General features: G+C 45.3%; 2 protein-coding genes across 4 annotated transcripts; one reads left to right on the forward strand and one right to left on the reverse strand.

The window, feature by feature from the left end:
* Positions 1-939: 939 nt before the first annotated feature.
* med16 (mediator complex subunit 16) lies at positions 940-9,152 on the reverse strand. The gene is given in 17 exon segments (XM_026345023.1): positions 940-1,217; positions 2,150-2,233; positions 2,406-2,608; positions 2,610-2,623; positions 2,818-3,010; positions 3,622-3,755; positions 3,843-4,053; positions 4,645-4,851; positions 5,296-5,513; positions 6,875-7,030; positions 7,101-7,206; positions 7,298-7,447; positions 7,534-7,815; positions 8,016-8,185; positions 8,286-8,393; positions 8,471-8,619; positions 8,941-9,152. Coding segments are annotated over 16 exon segments (2,502 nt in total). The 5' UTR covers positions 8,610-8,619; positions 8,941-9,152; the 3' UTR covers positions 940-1,090.
* A 685-nt stretch (positions 9,153-9,837) lies between these two features.
* Positions 9,838-17,466, forward strand: tmem259 (transmembrane protein 259). 3 transcript variants are annotated; one of them, XM_026345024.1, is made up of 12 exons: positions 9,838-10,150; positions 11,426-11,794; positions 12,333-12,635; positions 13,225-13,393; positions 13,926-14,036; positions 14,138-14,260; positions 14,418-14,518; positions 14,645-14,702; positions 14,984-15,067; positions 15,370-15,502; positions 15,825-15,924; positions 16,100-17,466. In XM_026345024.1, the coding sequence occupies exons 2-12, from the start codon at positions 11,573-11,575 to the stop codon at positions 16,889-16,891; spliced, it is 2,196 nt and encodes a 731-aa protein (XP_026200809.1). In that variant the 5' UTR covers positions 9,838-10,150; positions 11,426-11,572; the 3' UTR covers positions 16,892-17,466. The 3 variants fall into 3 exon arrangements, with proteins under 3 accessions (XP_026200809.1, XP_026200810.1, XP_026200811.1); XM_026345025.1 differs by having other exon boundaries at positions 13,225-13,339; XM_026345026.1 differs by lacking the exon at positions 9,838-10,150 and having other exon boundaries at positions 11,573-11,794; positions 16,100-16,463; positions 16,554-17,466.
* The last annotated feature ends 363 nt before the right edge of the window (positions 17,467-17,829 follow it).

A 17,829-nucleotide genomic window follows, 5' to 3' on the forward strand; every position in this document is an offset into this window, starting at 1 on the left:
TGTCTCATTTTCATGAGGTCATTTTTATTTATTTTTCCTTTTGTCAGTTTCAAGTTATTTCAGTGACCTTTGTGGGTTTTTTCAGAAGGGTACCAACAGTTTTGTCCATGTGTGTAATCCTTAAAAAGCTAATCCAAAATGCTGCAGCCAGAGTTCTGACTGGAATTAGCAAGAGAGATCATATTTCTCCTACGTTAGCTTCTCTCCATTGGCTCCCTGTAAAATCCTGAATCGATTTAAAATTCTTCTCCTCACTTCTCTCCATCTTATTTTAAAGACTTCATAGTTCCATATTTACCCAGCAGAACTCTCCGTTCTCAGACTGCAGGTTTACTTGTGGTTCCTAGAGTTTCCAAATGTAGAATGGGAGGCAGAACCTTTAGCTATCATGCCCCTCTCCTGTGGAACCAGTTCCCAGTTCAGGTTCTGGAGGCAGGTATCCTCCTCCTTGGAGCTGTATATCTCCAGAGTCCAGTTGCTGGTCCTACCAACCAGTCCAGTGTTTTTGCTGCTTCTTGTTGTTGTTTTTGTTGCCTGCTGTTCTTTTCTCTCTCCTGTTTCCACTCACCCCAATCGGTCGAGGCAGATGGCCTCCCACCCTGAGCCTGGTTCTGCTAGAGGTATCTGCCTCTAAAGGGAGTTTTTCCTCTCCACTGTGTCCTGGTGCTGCTCAGTGTGGTTGTTTGGTTTTTCCTATATAATTCTGTATACAGTTATATTCTGTAAGGTCTTAAACACTGTAAAGTGCCTTGTGAGGACTTCTGTTGGGATTTGGCGCTATATACACAAAACTGAATTAAATTCATTGAGTCAGGATGTGAATGAAATTTTTCCGCTTTTCATTTACAGCAACAATAATATAAAAAACACCTTCATTTGTGAACAGCAGAAAAGTAGAGTAGTAGTAGTAGTTGAATTCAAAACCACACTACACGTAGCTTTCTTATCTGTGTCAATGAAATGTGTAAATCTCATTTGACAGTTTTATTACAAAGTCAAATCAAACATCAGCTTATATACAGGTTTAACGTCATTACAGCAGAACACCTGAGCTCCACCTGTCTGGGGATCAGGAATCTTCCAAGCGCGCTCAGGTGAGCGTCGGGGGGATCCTTCTCCACAGACCCCCACACAGGCAGTTCTTGATCCAGCGCTGTTCCCACTGCTTCATGGCGTTTGTCTTGTTGGGAGAACGAAGCATTGTCACACAGCCACACCTGCAAGGTGAAACAAAACCTTTGTTTAGAAGTTGTAATGTAGTCTCCAACAGTTTGTCCGAACATGATGCAGTATTTCCCACAAAATTCAGTTTTACTGGTGGTGGCTATGTCGGAGTAGGAGGAACCTGGTGGGACTGCACACAGCAGAAGAAGACTGAACCATGATTGTATGGTCTGTGATGGAATTACAGATTAACAGGCTTCTGACTCGCTTGCTTTCAACCGAGGGTGTCCAGTCCAGCTCCTTATGCAGTAGGAAAACAAACACGACAGTGGCCCTGAAGGACCAGGACTGGACACCTCTGCAAAGCTAGAGCTTCTGATTCAGAAGTATGAAGCTGGTCTCCCCTCAGTTCAAAGAGGCACATATGTTCTGTCGTCATGGAGACAGCTGACCTAAACTGTCTGAGGTACGTTAAGTACAAATGAATGGATCACAGATGACCTCAATGTCTCACACCGTTTTTTAAAAAAAGCGCGTCGTTGAACGACCAAAGTCAAGTCAAGTCTAAGTGTAAAGAAAATAAATTATTGCATTCAAATAATACAATAATATTTCTGTGACTGCTCCAGTTAAACTGTGACGTCTCTAAACAGTTTTTATTCACACTGGTTGAACAGCATAAAACCAGAAAGTCCAGTTCCCAGCTCTGATCTCCTGCAGTAAGTATAGATGAAAACAGCCTCTCCAGAACTTTTTTAAGATCCTGGTTCCTCTGGTCATAATACACCAAGAACTGAGTCTTTGAAACGTTCCTATTGTCTGAGGAACGTTCCTGCATGCAGCAGGTCTGGGACTACGACGCAAATGTCAAATGATCTAACTAGAGTTACTTTCAGTTAGTGGACGTTAAAACATTAGTGCTCAGTAATTGTGTTCCATGGTGACCTTTGACCCTTTCTGTGTCACTGGTGCTTTGTGCACTCACCTGGTGCAGGCTTTACTCTCCTCAGTGGGACAGACCCCCATGTGAACACAGCGCAGGTTGTCCATTTTCTGAGAGCCAGGACTCCTGGAGACATAAACAGAGACCCAGATCCAGATGCAATACACAGTAAATTCTTACAGGAGATCCATATCCAGGATCAGGATTCCTGCCATGTGTAGACTAATCAGCCCCTGTGGTGTAACAGTTTAAATGCTGTAGGTAGCCCTCAATGTGTCCGGGTTCAAATTCAGGTTACCTGGAGAAGACTTCCAGTGGGGCGGTACTTCCTCCTCCTGGCAAAGATGAAGCTTTTCCAAACTGCAGTCTCAGCGGGTGTTTCCCCTGCAGCTTCACTATGATGCCGTCGTTCACTGGGAGCCAGTCCATACTGGGAACCAGCAGCTGGCTGGGCAGCAGGCAGCACTCATCTATCAGACTCTCATCTGGGTCCTGGGGGGGGGCCGTCCTCCCGAGCTGAGACACAGACAGTTTGAGAAATGTGTGAACACAAAATGATATTACTGTGGACGAGCGTGAGCTGGATTTAGTCGGAGGACTGAGGCCTGGCTCCACAACTCCTCCTAAACTAAAACCCTCTCATTAAATACACTGACAGTCAACAGATCCTGTACAGACCAGTCCGGGATCTGAACTGGTTTGGTTCTTACAGCAGAGCCAGAGCTTGGTGAGCAGTCTAAACAGCAGCTGCATGCTGTCCTGGTTGTCTGAGGTGGCGGTAAAGGTGGGAAGACAGCCGGGCTTCAGCAGACCCCAGATCCGGATCATCACCAACATCTCCCTCAGCATTCCTAAAGACGCTCCGTCCCTCATGAAGCCAAACCCTGGTCGGACCATGGAGCCCTGCAGGATGTACAGAACCACTGGACAGTTAATGGGCCCCAAGTTCTGATGTTTCATATAAACTTGTAAAGTCGGCATCTGAGTTTCACAGAGTCAGAAACCCAAAGTGAAAGCTTTGGGTTGAGCTTTGTCTCATCTGTCCTGGGCTCCTGGACCCACTGAGTACATGCCCCACCCTCAGGTGAGCTGCTACAGCTCCACTCACTACAACCAGTTCAAGTGTTTGAACAGAGGCCGACGTGTTTCTCAAGTGTTTTTTCAGCTGTGAAGGAAAATCACCTACGTTACTTTTCCTGAAGATAAAACCACGAAACAACAATAGAAACAGTTACAGAGCAGAAACAGATGTTTTTATCTGTTTACCGACGACTGCTTTCACCACCTGGTCCAGTAGACAGGAGCTCAAACATCGTGAAACCTCTATGGTCTCAGGCCAGAGGAGCAGTTGCATGAGGAGACATGTATTTGAACTGTTTAAACTGAAAAGTCACTCCTTATAATCTTGTGTCAATGGAGCCTAAGAATAAAACAGAAACCAGACTAAGTGGAATCTGGGCACTGTAGCTCAGTGGGGGTGTAGTTGTGTGTCACCTGATTCCTCTGTAGCTCACCTGGTTGGGTAGGTTGGCCAACAGGTAAAGGACAAAGTCTCCCACCCACTGGATGAGCTGCTGCAGGGACTGAAGGGGGGGTCCGTCCAACACAAACTCCTCTGTCTTCAGATTGATCATCACCTTATCAATATCTGAGGAGACACATCATCAGCTGACTCATGTCTATTGTCCATGCCTCTCACCTATCCAACATACTCTCTGGCTCGTGCCTGTCTCACCTGTGTCTGTGTTTTTGGCGCAGATCTCCGCCAGCCGGTCTCCTGGACTCTTGTCAGGAGTGTTGAGGACGTGTGGTCTGAGCAGAGACTTTAAGGTGGAGCTGATGGCAATCAGCAGCAGTTTGGCATGAAAGTCACAGGCTCGAGCTGCCGTCGCCGTCGACAGTTTACATAGAGATGCCTTCACCGCCACAATCCTTGTTGCCAGGACCTGGAATATAAACAACACGAGCTGAGGCATGATGGGATGTGTACTTCACTGCTGTATTTGCTGAGAACAGCCTAAAAACTACAGAGAACTGTCTGCGATGACAGAATGTAACCAAGTACATTTACTCAAGTCCTGTAAGTATAATTTTGTGTTACTTGTACTCTATTGGATTATTTTCAGTGAAGTACAAATACTTTTTCTTGCACTCCATTTATCTGTAGCTTCAATTACTTTGCAGATGCAGGTTGTTATACCAGATTCTAATAAACTAATAAATCCTGATTTGCTGTTGTGGATGAAGTAGCTGTCAGAACATAAAGGGTTAAAATCTGCTTCACCTCCCCATCAAATGTTTAGTGTTTTTATCAGTAACTCAGAGAAATCACTTTAGTGTAGTACTCGTACTTGCAGACTTAACTTATATTTTCCAGCATGTTCTTTAACTGAAGTAAAGTACTGACTTTTTGTATTTTTACAACAGGTATAAAACCACACTCTCAACAGCTGTGTGAGTTAATCTGAAGTGAAAGCAGTTGACATGTGATTATGTGCATTGTTGAATCTGGAGTCCTCCCATGATGCCTTGCTGACCTGCTGCAGTGCCTGGTTCTGCCTCATGTACTCCTCGTGCAGTTTCTCCACCAGGTTGTGAACCATGGTGGGCTGCACGTGCAGAAGGACATCCCACCAGTCGTAGCCCGTCACCATGCAGTACTCCAGCAGAAACAGCAGGTGGCGGAGTGTCGTGTTCATTTCCAGCACCTGGCCCATGGAGGGCGACACCCGAAGCATGTGGAGCTGAGAGTCAACAGGTAGAAACACATGCGTTAACCTGAGCAAACAGCTTCACCTGATGCTTCCTTAGTTAAATAAAAAAAACTGCAGCTAAAAACAGCTGATTCTTCTTCTACACACGGTTCAGTTTTTAAAACGCGATTCAAAACAGCTGTGGACAGAGTTGTTCTTCTACTTGAGTCAAACTCTGAAGACCAGCTAAAAAATACAAAGACCAGACAAACCAATAAAAGACAGATTTTTTAAAATCTGGACTATTAACAGTTGTTCTGAATCACTGCTCAGGTTTTTTCCCCACGGGTCTGAAACTGATCTTTTTATGAACCCATAAGATATAAGTCTTAATATACTGAAACAGATGATAAGTAAGCAAACAGCTTTGGAGACTTCAGTCTGAGGTTTGAACTATAAATGAGTCCAGGTGTGTATCCAGGCATGTGTCCTCACCTTTCCATGGTTGTCGACTCCAGCCAGGGCCAGGGAGGTCCAGGAGAACTGCAGAGCCTTGAAGTGGAGAGCTGGGCCTCCAGTTCTCTGGCGTTTGATGGCAGGCTCTTCTCCAGGTCTCTGACCGGAGGAAGAGGACCCATAAAAGACCCCCATGGTGTGAAGGGACAGACGGTGGAGGATCTGAATACTGCCGTCGTGAAAGGCCAAAGCCAAACCTGAAAAGAAACGAGGAGATGAACGAAAGGCAGGAACATGAGAAACTGAATCAACTCCACATTTGTAGAAACATGCGAGATGTTCATATCTTGGTGTGTAACAGACATGAGAGCAGCCAGCAAGGGGCCGGATCTTTTTTTTTTTTTTTTTTTTTTTTAAAGGAGAGTGAGTCGCACTGTGTCCTGGTTCAAATTACGTGGTGACATTCAGGTTACAGTTTACAGTGAAATACATGCCGTTTTTTTCCCTTACTAAGAGTCAGTGGGTGTGACACAATCTGAATCGAGTATTGAATGATAACGACTTTATTTACCTGCACTCAAGAAACCTGGTTACTGCAGAAGATTAGTAATCCGATTTCTCCTCTGCCCTGAGCTGATTTTGGAAGCCACAGACTTAACCGGACAGAGACAGAGAAGACGCTTCCCGACTTTCTATAATACGTGTGTCTGGAGCTGACTGACAGCGCTGAGAGACAGTCACAGTTCAAACTCTCTGAATTAAAGAAATAAACTTTGAAAACTAGCTTATTTAGTTGGACGTTATTTAAATCGAGGCAGCATCTCTCCGTGTGATGATCTCTGCTTTCATCCAGCGGCTCCTCTCAGCTGATAGAAGTAGAGTGGTGACTGTCTGCAGCCTTTGTCCTGAACATGATCTCTGGTAAAAAGCTGATTAGAAACCCGGTTACACTTTTACATGGCTGGTAAAGTGTGATTCTGAGTTTGGGTTTTTAAACAGTGGGAAATGTGCAAAAGACGAACTGAAGTAAAAACACAGTGTTAGCTGTGTGATTTACACCAACTACATAGCTTAGTAAGATGGGTTTACTGGAATGACAGTGTGAGAAGGTTCTAGTCACTCTCACTGAGGACCATGTGTTCACATCCGTAATGTGAATGCAGTTCGACCAACAGTTTTCAGTTTACGTGGCTGAAATTCTTGGATGTGACAGACACAAATCTGCTATTAACAAAAAAACATGATTACAGGTGTAGTGATTCTCCACAGTTTGGTTCAGAACTTGGTTTTTGTTTTGGTTTTGTTTGTCCTTTTTTTGGGGTTCTCTCTTCGCTCCGGGCACGTTTTCAGCCCTGTAGTCCCACAATGGTGGAACAAGCCCCTCTCTCTCCTCACTCAGTAGCCTCATTCCCATATTCAAAAACCTGTAGAATACTCTCTATGTACTAAAAAAAAAAGGTTTCCACTTTATGTGGCTTTAACATATAACAAAACAAACATTCCATTTTCGCTCCAACTCAGATTTGTTGCTGCTTTAATTCATTTTGGATGAAGTGACTCCAGTCTTTCTGTTTTATTTCTGATTAATTAACAGACACACAGGACCCAGAGTTCTCACCAAGTCCGGGGCAGAACTTGGTGTCTGACGCCACCTTCAAGTCAGTGTTGGAGATGGAGATGGGCAGTTTGGGCAGAGCCACGGCCGACACTCGCTCTAGGTCGTTGGTCGTCGTCAGGATCCTCCACTTCAGGATGGTTGGCTGCTTCTCCCCTACTGGACGGGGGTGGGGACACAGGTTAGCACCAGTTTAACCAGTTTAATCAGCTTATGTTTCTGTTCTTACCAACTGGTGATCTGTGCTGGAAGATGTTGTTGACAGGAAGTCCCTCCTTCCTCAGAGACCAACATTCCACAATGCTGCCGCTCTGATTGGACGCACACAGCAGAACCTGCACAACACACGCGTTATGAATCAGTATATCTCAGATGTATCAGAACTCCTCAAATGCAACTCAACTAATGTTTGGTACTGTTGGTTACCTGTTCAGAGTTCTCCCTGGTCAGGAATTTGAGGTGAGTCACGGCGGGGTACTTCTCCTTCCTCAGGGGGTCTGTGGTGCAGCGCAGGAACAGAGAGGGTAACAGCTCTGTGTCGATGCGACACTTTTCACTCACCACGCTCACCACCACCTAAACACAGAGCACGGGAGCATGTACCTTCTGTGTGTGTTTATTTGATCCAGATCCCTCTGGTCATGGGTTTTTGTGGTTCTGACCTTATAGAATTGGACCGGAGATGAGCTGCTGCCGTCCGTTGCTGCCACCACGATGTTCCCCCCTCCTGTGAAGGCAATGTCGGCTAATGCCACCCGTCCCCTGAGCCGGCATAGACTCTCGCTGGCTGTCAGCAGGGCGCCACCTGGCTTCAGCAGCGACACAGTCACCAAACCACTCACCGTCACTGCCAACCAGCCCTCCATCGGCTTCCCGCCAAAGAGAGTTAGAGACGGAGAGAACTTCACCCGAGAGAACTTCTCCCCGAAGTTTGTAGAACCCGACTGAACCGAGAGGAAGCAAATACTGAATTTATTCACCTATTATTGACTGACGACAGGCTGCAGTTGATTGTTGAAACAGAACAGGCTAATGGTTAACTGCTCAAAGCTCTAACTGGTTTAGATGATCATGTGATACAATATCTGATAAATAAACATCAATGTGAATTACTTGATATATATGTCTAAAGGTCTGTCGTTACCATCTCGACATGCAGGGCCAGTTTGACTCCATTATGAAGCCAACTTAGAGCTACAATGGGATCTCCGTCCAGGGAGCTGGACAGGATGCTCTCCCAGCTGTTTACCAGGTGATCTGACATTGACCAGCATTTGATGTGCCCGTCCCCGTCTGCAGACAGCAGCCTCGAGCCTAAGCACAAACATCAACATAACAGTTAATACACAGATGTGATAATAAGTGCAGAAACAAAATATTACAGAACACAGACTAAAGCGTGGAGTGACCTCACCGGATTGGTCCCATTCTAGACAGGAAATGACCTCAGTGTGTCCAGAGTTGATGGAGTAAACATCCCAGGGGTGTTCAGTGTCTATAATGTGGATCATGTGACTAACATCTAACACAAAAACACACAATTAAAATGAAGAGTCAGTGAATTTAATAGAGTCACGGTTGTTGGATGAGGATCTGTACCTTTGTCATCATCATCACTCTTCAGGTCTGTGGTGAAGGCTACGAGGTTCCTGCAGGACCAGGAACAGACCAAAGGGATGGAAGGACAGTGAGTGCTCTTTGGACGCTTCTCCCACTCACAAACGTAGGCCAGCTCCATGATTCAGCCGCTAAAACACAAATTAGAAAGCTGAAAACGTTTGATGGTCTGCTGCACACTAAAGCAAACTCTAGAATGGCTTAAACTTTGTTTAAAAAAAGAAAAGTCAGACTTTTGCGGACATTACATCCCAACAGCTTGAACCGAAGCCGAATGAAAGTTCCATCTGAACCAAAACACTAGCAGCTGTGGACAGAAAGCCTGTGCAGAACCTATCCAGGGTTAAGTCAGCCGACAGCCCGGTTAGCAGCTGCTAGTTATTCGTGGTTAGTTAGTAGCTAATCCGTAGACAACAGTTGAATTGGACAATTTGCCGCTAACATTAGCTTACCCTCGATTTCACCTCCAGTAACGCAGATAACAATCCAAATAAATCGTGCTTCTGACAAAGGGAGAATTAGGCTTTAAAATAAAAGCATAAAATGAACTAGGGGAATCACTGTGGGTGGTTTATTAGATTTTTGGGAGGTCTGATGTTGAGCTGCTGCAACAAACAAACCGCTCCTTCAACTGTGTACTAGGACCCCGTGGTGCCTCTACAGCCGCCTGTCTTTAAATCGCTAAAACTAAACCGATAAAACTGGTAAACGTATGACTGGACGCTGAATGTGTGTCTGATATGTGTATTAACGTCATTTAACAGTCTGTGCAGTCTTTATAGCAGCACTGGTACACTGCAGGTTTCTGAGATGGCGCCCCGGACAGCCTCCTCCGCAAATCATGACAGATCCTCTTCCCACAGCGACGTCTTCTAGGTGCAGCAGTCGGGTCTAGTACTTTTCTTTTATACGAAACAGACATAATATTTGTACATCCAGTACAACTGGACATGAACTGTAGCTGATTCTCAGTTTCTTAACTGTCTATGAAAGTAGTAATACCTCTTCGCACACGGACATGAAATACATGTTGATATTATTTAATAAGTTCTCCATTCACAATCTTCATGTTTTCAGTTTTTTCTGCATTAGTGTAAAGAATTGTAGCTGTGGATACAATGATCACAGATGACGGATATTGGTGCTCAAATGTGAATAAATATAGGATAAAGACGTCTGTCTACCATTTCCTTTGGTAATATAGTATTTTTATGACACATGTAATTCATTCCATCACGCTGATGTTGTGACATTATGTATTCCCCAACCTGTATTTTAGTGTTTGGGAAAAGACCCTGTCAGGCAACACTCAGAAGAAAATTCGCAAATATACCCTATGTACCTGTAGGACCCGTATTTCCGGTCTAGTCTCATAACAGCACCCTTCAGTCTCCTGTTAGCATATGTTAGCATCTGTTAGCGCTGTCAGTCCATTTTTTAACCTCTAAAATTGAACAGACGGAGTTTGTTCTCATATTAAACTGAAATGACTCAACGCGCTGTAGGGAAACAATTAGCTGCTAGCTAATATCCCTGCTGTTTATCTACCTGTAGCCTACGTTAGCCTCCGTACTGCTAACGGCTAACTGTGTCGTTCCTGAGTTGTTTCTGAAAACAGAAGGAAAAATTAATATGGAGCCACAGCTGCGGAGACACTAACAGGTAGGACAGCTACATGCCAAAGTCAAGATAGTAAAGAGAAACTGAAGCTAATGTTGGACATTAAACATCAAATGGTTGTAGGATGTGGTCTTGAGATCACAGGCCCTGAAACAACCAGGACCCTGGACCACCTAAGTCTGAATTAGTCCTCTACACAGCAGAAGTTTCAGTTATTAAATCGGACACAAACGTTCAAATAAGTAGTCGGTTGAAAGATGTGTTTCTGAGAGCTGCTAGTAATCGGAGTTTTCTTAATTTATTGTTTCTGAGTCGTAGTGGAAATGTCTGGAATCTACAAGTCATTTTAAAGCATTTTACAATGTAAGGTTTAGGAACTTACAAAATACAACTGTACACCTATGTAGAAATGTAGAATGCCCAACAAATCTCAATTGAGCAGCACTAAGAGACAGTGGAGAGGAAAAACTCAGCAGACACAAATTGCACACTGGAAATGTACAGCTCCGAGAAGGAGAAAACACAACTACAGGAGAGACAAGACACAAAGTTAATGACATGAAATGGTAGAATTTCAATGGATAGAGGAGAAAGGAGAGAGGAGAGGAGCTCAGTGTATCAGTAGAGGTCCCCCAGTAGACTAACCTATAGCAGAGATGGTTCAGAGTCACCTGATCCATCTCTAACTATAAGCTTTATAAAAAAGGAAAGTTTGAAGTCTAGTCTTAAACGTAGAGACGGTGTCTGCCTCCAGAACCTGAACTGGGAGCTGGTTCCACAGTAGAGGGGCTTGATAGCTAAAGGCTCTGCCTCCCATTCTACATGTGGAAACTCTAGGAACCACAAGTAAACCTGCAGTCTGAGAACGGAGAGTTCTGCTGGGAAAGTATGGAACTATGAGGACAGTGTCAGAGGTGTAAGTGTACTTCTAATAAAGTACTTGCAGGTACTGAGTACTGATTTAGCTACTTAATAATGATCCAGTCTTTCTACTATGAAACTTAAAAAAATAAATAAATAACTTGATGACATGAGCCCTCACCATCTGGAACACAGGGCTCTTTACATTTAAACCAGTCTCATTGTTTGTTGCATCATCGTCCCCTCTGCTGCTGAGACCAGATTCTTCTGGACGACCAACAGTTCAACCAGCTTTCATAAAAACGCGTTTTTGTTTGGATTACCAGGTTCAATTATATCACAATCAGAAGAGAACTTGTGTATTAACTGTTGTTTTTATGGTAGAAATATTTGAAAATATTTCATATTTGAAATACTCTGTATTTGTATGTATCAGTTCTGTTTTGTGTCCTGCAGGTTCGAGTGTGTGACCTGGTTCAGACGGAACCAGCAGTGGACCTGATCTGAGGTCACAATTGGACCTGGACTCTGAGGTCATGCTAACCTAGGATCAGCTGATCAACTATTAGTGCAGTGTGAGCAGAGTAAGCCAGATCCAGAACCATGTCTGAGAATCAGAACCAAGCCAACAACAACATCCCTTTGAACAACAATAACAACAACATGGGACCTAACAGGATCCGCAACCCCAACTTGAACCCAAACCCCCTCATCAATGTCCGAGACCGCCTCTTTCACGCCCTTTTCTTCAAGATGGCCGTCACCTACGCCCGACTCTTCCCCCCATCCTTCAGGAGAGTCTTTGAGTTCTTCGTCCTGCTCAAGGTGAGTAACTTCCAACGCTGTGGTCTAGTCCAGTTCTAAAGAAACCTGGATTAAAGTGATAAAGAATAAACCTGAATTCAGCGACAGCAGCATTTCTCAGTTCATGTTGATGATTTCTAGAGACATGACATATACTGTCTAAGCATCATCCGAATCCTCTCAGGTTGCTTCAGATGGATTTCCTGGTTCTGAAGGACCAAAGACCACAGTTTTAACAGACAAATGAACATAGCAACAACCTTGTTCCTTTAGCAGGTGGGTCAAATCTGCATTATATATGGAGTCTGGTACAAGTCCAGATCTAGTTTTTTGGTCCAACAGATTAACAAATGACTCTGTTAGTGGGATAGAGACCCAAGTCAGCTGCTGAGTTGTGGCACAAACAGACTCCAACAAGCAAACTGATTGAACCGATAAAGTATGAACCGTGGCTCCGTCGCATATAGAAACTCTGCAGTCAGGTTGCAGCTGAATATAGTAACAGTGTCTTCGTTTCTAACTCCCCCCTCACTCCCCTTCCCCCTATCGTCTTCCCCAGGCCCTCTTCGTCCTCTTCATCCTTGCCTACATTCACATCGCCTTCTCTCGCTCGCCCATCAACTGTCTGGAGGTGGTGAGGGAGCGGTGGCCTCGTGACGGCATCCTGCGAGTGGAGATCCAGAGGAACTCCAGCCGGGCCCCCATCTTCCTGCAGCACTACGACTCCTCTGGCCTCCAGGTTGAACTGGGGGCCGAGGAGGTGGCAGGAGGAGGAGCGGGGCACAGCCTGGCAGCGCTGCAGGAGGAAGAGGAGGATGAAGAAGAGCTGACTGTGGAGATGTTTGACAACAGCTCGGTGCAGGTGAGGATCTGGAAAACAGGACGACAGAATGTTTGTCCCCGTTTCTTGTTCTGCTGTTTCTTTAATGTCGAAATCACACGTGCCTGATTCCGTGTGTGTTTGCGCGCACACACATTTGGTTTGATCATGAATCAGGAACACAGATTAATGAGGCATGAACAGGGTTCAACATTTACCCAGAGTCAGCTGCCCAGTTGGGGTCCAGTGCAACTAAATTATAACTAGTTAGAGTTAACTATTTACTCTAACTGTAAATATGTTCCCATTAGTTTTTATTAAATGTTCTTTAGCTGGTTTCTGAGCCTGAAAGACAGTTGGCTGAAAAAGCTGCATGTTTCACAGAATCAGTCCTCGTCCAGCATGAAAACCGTCAAGGTCTGTGAGGAAGTGATGATCAAAAATGTCTTATAGTTTATATAGAGCAGTCCTATCCAGAGCATCTTTCTGTCTGAGTATAGGCAGCAGTTGGAGTTTCGGCATTTTACTTAAATACCTGTAGACAGGAGTAGCTGGGATCAAACCAGCAGCTCGGTGACCTGTTAAGAACTAGGACCTGATCTGTTTTCAACTGTCCCGTTCCCTGCTGCAGTTCGAGCTAGACATCGAGCCCCGTCTGAAGCCATCTCTGGTCGGACGACTAGGATCAGGAGCAGCAGGAGGAGTGAATGACAGCCAGGACGTGTCCTTCAGCCAGTCCACTAAAGGTACGCAGCCCCTGAAGGACTCAGTGTCTGAGCTGGAGATGATGACCAGAGCAGGTAAACCCTTATCTTCCTCTTCTTTCTCCTCCTCCTCTCAACACCTGCTGAGACTGTGTGAACTTTCCTGTTTAGATTCATGTTGAAAACAGACTGATTTACATTTTCCTTAAATTTTTCAGAGTTGAGTTTGTGTCACTGCTGTAACTTGTCCAGCAGGTGGCGGCAGAGTCTGTAACTCACTTCATCACCTTTCTCGTTGGTGTTTGTCTAAAGTCAAATGTTGCTGAGAGTTAAACTTTCGCTCTTCCGAATGGTTCTGCCAACGTGTTTTTTTTTAGTTTGTGACTAAGTGAAGTAATTTTTACTTTTTAAATGTAAAATTTGACTTCAAAATTTGATAAATAGATAGAAGATCAGTAACAAACAGCACTGTGAACATCTGCTTCAATGTTTCCTCATAAAATACAAAATCTGTCCGTACTCTGTCCTGGTTTCAGTCCGTCCTCTGTCCAGGTTTCAGTCTGTCCTCTGTCCAGGTTTCAGTCTGTCCTCTGTCCAGGTTTCAGTCTGTCCTCTGTCCTGGTTTCAGTGTGGCCTCAGGAGGAGTACATCGTGGAGTATTCTCTGGAGTACGGTTTCCTGCGTCTGTCTCAGAGCACCAGACAGAGACTCAACATCCCCGTCATGGTCGTCACTCTGGGTTAGATCCTAAACACAAGTTTACCTGTCTCACAGTCACATGACTTGAATCATCCAACCACAGTGCGGATCCACTAATCTGACCCGTGTCTCTGTGTTTAGATCCCATGAAGGATGAGTGTTTTGGCGACAGCTTTAGTCGTTTTCTCCTTGACGAGTTTTTGGGCTACGACGACATCCTGATGTCGAGCGTGAAGGCGCTCGCTGAGAACGAGGAGAACAAAGGTACAGGCACCGGGACAGGGAGCAATGGAACATCGGTTCCTAGGTCCTGTAAGCCCCTACCCATGACAGAACATGACATGTCCTTTAATACCCCACATGTTTTTCAAATAGATTAGTGGCAGGACCAGGCTTCTTGTAATCTCAATGTTCTCTGCAGGTTTCCTGAGGAACGTGGTCTCTGGAGAACATTACCGCTTTGTCAGCATGTGGATGGCCAGAACCTCGTACCTGGCAGCCTTTGTCATCATGGTCATATTTGTATGTTTAAAACAGCCTTGTACTGAAAACCACTTAATTCAAACTGATGAAAGTTCAGACTTTAAAGAACAGTGTTAAAAAAAAAATCTGCTACTGCCTGGTGATTTGTGACATTTTGTTTTTCAGACTCTGTCCGTGTCCATGCTGCTCAGATACTCTCATCACCAGATTTTCGTCTTCATCGGTCAGTTTCCTCCAGTATCTTGCAACACACCAGTCCAGACCACTATCTAGTGCTTCAGTCTAGTTTAGTTCAGCTCTGTCCATTGGAGCTGATTGAAAGCTGACTTAATTCATTGATGTTCAGGTTAATATGAAATAATCAATATAATGGTGGTTAAAACGAAGTCTAGAATGTGGACTGAGTTCTTGTTTTACATTTGAACGCTCATCTGTCCATTAGAACCTAGTCTCTGACCTGGACAATCAGCTGTGTTGATCTGGTTTCTCTCTACCCCCCTTTAGTGGACCTTCTTCAGATGTTGGAGATGAACATGACTATCGCTTTCCCAGCAGCCCCTCTGCTCACCGTCATCCTAGCCCTCGTTGGTAGGTTCACATCCTGGAGTTTGGCTGAAGTTGTTTTTAGGGACTGAGATGCTTCGAATAATTTCTATTGTTACTAATCTGAACCTCGGGGGAAATTCTTCAAAAAAATTCTGTTAGGAGCAGAAACCTTTAGACTCAGGAGGCTTCGTAAGTACGGCCCCTGGTCTGTAGGGTTCCACCCAGATCTAGAGGTCCCAAGTCCTGATTCTGGTCATTGTCAAACCTAGATTCTTGCAGATTGAAAGCTCAAACGATTAAATTAACACCTGTGTTGACCTGCTGATGTCACTTCCTGTCATCAGGTATGGAAGCCATTATGTCTGAGTTCTTCAACGACACGACCACGGCCTTCTACATCATCCTCATCGTCTGGTTGGCCGATCAGTACGACGCCATCTGCTGCCACACCAACACCAGCAAACGCCACTGGCTGAGGTGAGTCACATGACCATCGCCTGCTCCCACCACTGGCTCGTGTACATGGCTGTGACATCACAGCACGAACCGGTCCCTAAAAGCTTCCGCAGCTTGTTGGTGTTGGAGCAGCGAATCGTCCTTGTGCATGTTTATAAAAATCATTCAAACGGATTTTCCAGCTCTTTGGTTTATTGTAAATGTGAGAACACAGGAAACCTGCTTCATCATTTAGATTTTAATCTCATGGGTTTCTCCTCCTGACAGAGCTGAAACCCTGCAGATAAATGACAGGTGTTGCTCGTTGTTTCCTCCAGTGTGAACAAGTCTTTGTATTTTTCAGGTTCTTCTATCTGTACCACTTCGCCTTCTACGCCTATCACTATCGCTTCAATGGTCAGTACAGCAGTCTGGCCCTCGTCACCTCCTGGCTCTTCATCCAGGTCAGAACCATCATCATTCTCTTCATACTCACTCACCCTCACCTTACTGAGAACCACTGTGTGTTAGTCCAGCTGTGAGGTTCTGACAGAACTGTGACAACTGTAGAAATGACCGTCACTTTATTCCGTCTTCTGTCACTAACACCCTGCTCCTCTGGTTCCTCTGGTTCTGCAGCACTCTATGATCTACTTCTTCCATCACTATGAGCTGCCTGCTATCCTGCAACAGATCCGGATCCAGGAGATGCTGCTCCAGAACCAGCAGGCAGGTCAGGCCAACCAGACGGCCCTGCAGGACAACCTCAACAACAACCACAGCGCTGCTGCAGCAGCTGCAGAGCCAAGACCCCAACCAGGATCCCCCAGCTCCGCCCATCCTCAAAATGACCCTCAGCCATCCTCCTCCTCGTCTCCAGCTGCAGGTGGTGGTGAGGTGCGTGCTGAACTGAACTGGGTTGCCCAAACGGCCGCCATCATCACCGAAGCTTTGTCTTCCTCCGTCCAGCAGCCACCTGCTGGGGAAGGCGGCAGCCCAGGAGGTCCGGCCGCAGGAGGTCCGGCCGCAGGAGGTCCGGCCGCAGGAGGTCCGGGCGCAGGAGGTCCGGCCGCAGGAGGACCGGGTGCAGGAGGTCCGGCCGCAGGAGGTCCGGGCGCAGGAGGTCCGGGCGCAGGAGGTCCGGGCGCAGGAGGTCCGGCCGCAGAAGAAATCAACGTGGTGGCTGAGCTCTGGACGGGGGGTGGAGGAACAGGATCAGGAGTCGAAGATCCAAACATAGTTTCAGTAGACATTAAAACTACAGCAGAAGGAGCTGCTCCACACGGGCCCCTAGACAGGGGGCCACAGATGGGACCCTCAGAGCCAGGGGCCTCGACCCCTCCGCAGACAGACTGCCCATCCTCACAGAGTCCAGGCACCGACTGGGACTGCAGACCACAGCAGCAGAGTTCTTCACAGACCTCATCCTGAGAGACCAGGTGTCGCCATGCCTCAGTCTGTCTGATCGGGCTGATCAGGGATCAGTTCTTCCTCAGACCTGAAACCTCCAGCAGAACTGATCAAACACACATTTCTGTTTTTCATTTAAAAAAATGTCTGGACTGATTATCTCAGTTTCCCAACCTGAGGGTGGGGGCCCCACCAAAGGTCACAAGGTTTATCAGTAACGGTCACATGAAAGGAAAAGTGATTTTTATGTTTTTGTTCAAATCTTTGCTTCGTGTTGAACAGAGAAACAGAATTAGATGGGATCTGAGTCCAGTTCACTAAAGCTGACAAACGAGAAGCTAACGTCACCTCAAGTCACTTCAGAAGATGCGACAGCTACTGAATGAACTAAATATTTGGTGATTCTGTCAATCGACTAATCAATTCAACGATTGTTTTTGTCTTAATTCTCTCCGTTTAGTGACGTCTGAAACTCAGAGCTTAGAAATCAGTTGTAACGAGGGAAATTAAAAGCAGACAATCAGCTGATAGTTTGTTAGAGATCTGCTATATTCTCTCCATGTTTCACCTTTAAATAAATTCAGTTTTTAATCCCACGTTGAGAATGTTTCTCCTCTGATTTAACAGGTTTCACTAAATATTAAAACACATCTGTGATAAACTGTTGTTCCTTCATCACCATGAACAGACCCGATGTGGACTCTGCTGCTGAAAATAGTCCTCATCAAATGCACAATTTCCTCTGTTTGAGAAAAGCTAAAGTGAAGTTACTGTGTCAGTAAATTAATATGTGAGACAAATTAACACCGTTGTTTGAGTCTGAAATGGAATTTGTTGATCAGAAAGACACATAAAAACACTATATTATAGCTGAAAGACCACTGCCTGCTGAAGTTTACAGATAAATTATTAAAACTAGGACGTGAGCGAATTTATGAAGGCCTGTGTTCTGATCATTA

The sequence above is a fragment of the Anabas testudineus genome, chromosome 4, assembly GCF_900324465.2.
Source record: "Anabas testudineus chromosome 4, fAnaTes1.2, whole genome shotgun sequence".
Lineage (NCBI taxonomy): Eukaryota > Metazoa > Chordata > Actinopteri > Anabantiformes > Anabantidae > Anabas > Anabas testudineus.

Excerpts from the sequence above, each read along its gene's own strand:
- tmem259 (XM_026345024.1), top strand. The coding sequence starts at position 11,573 with ATGTCTGAGAATCAGAACCAAGCCAACAACAACATCCCTTTGAACAAC. Across the intron at positions 15,503-15,824 it reads AGCAAACGCCACTGGCTGAG|GTTCTTCTATCTGTACCACT; the intron begins GTGAGTCACATG and ends TGTATTTTTCAG. Across the intron at positions 15,925-16,099 it reads CCTCCTGGCTCTTCATCCAG|CACTCTATGATCTACTTCTT; the intron begins GTCAGAACCATC and ends CTGGTTCTGCAG.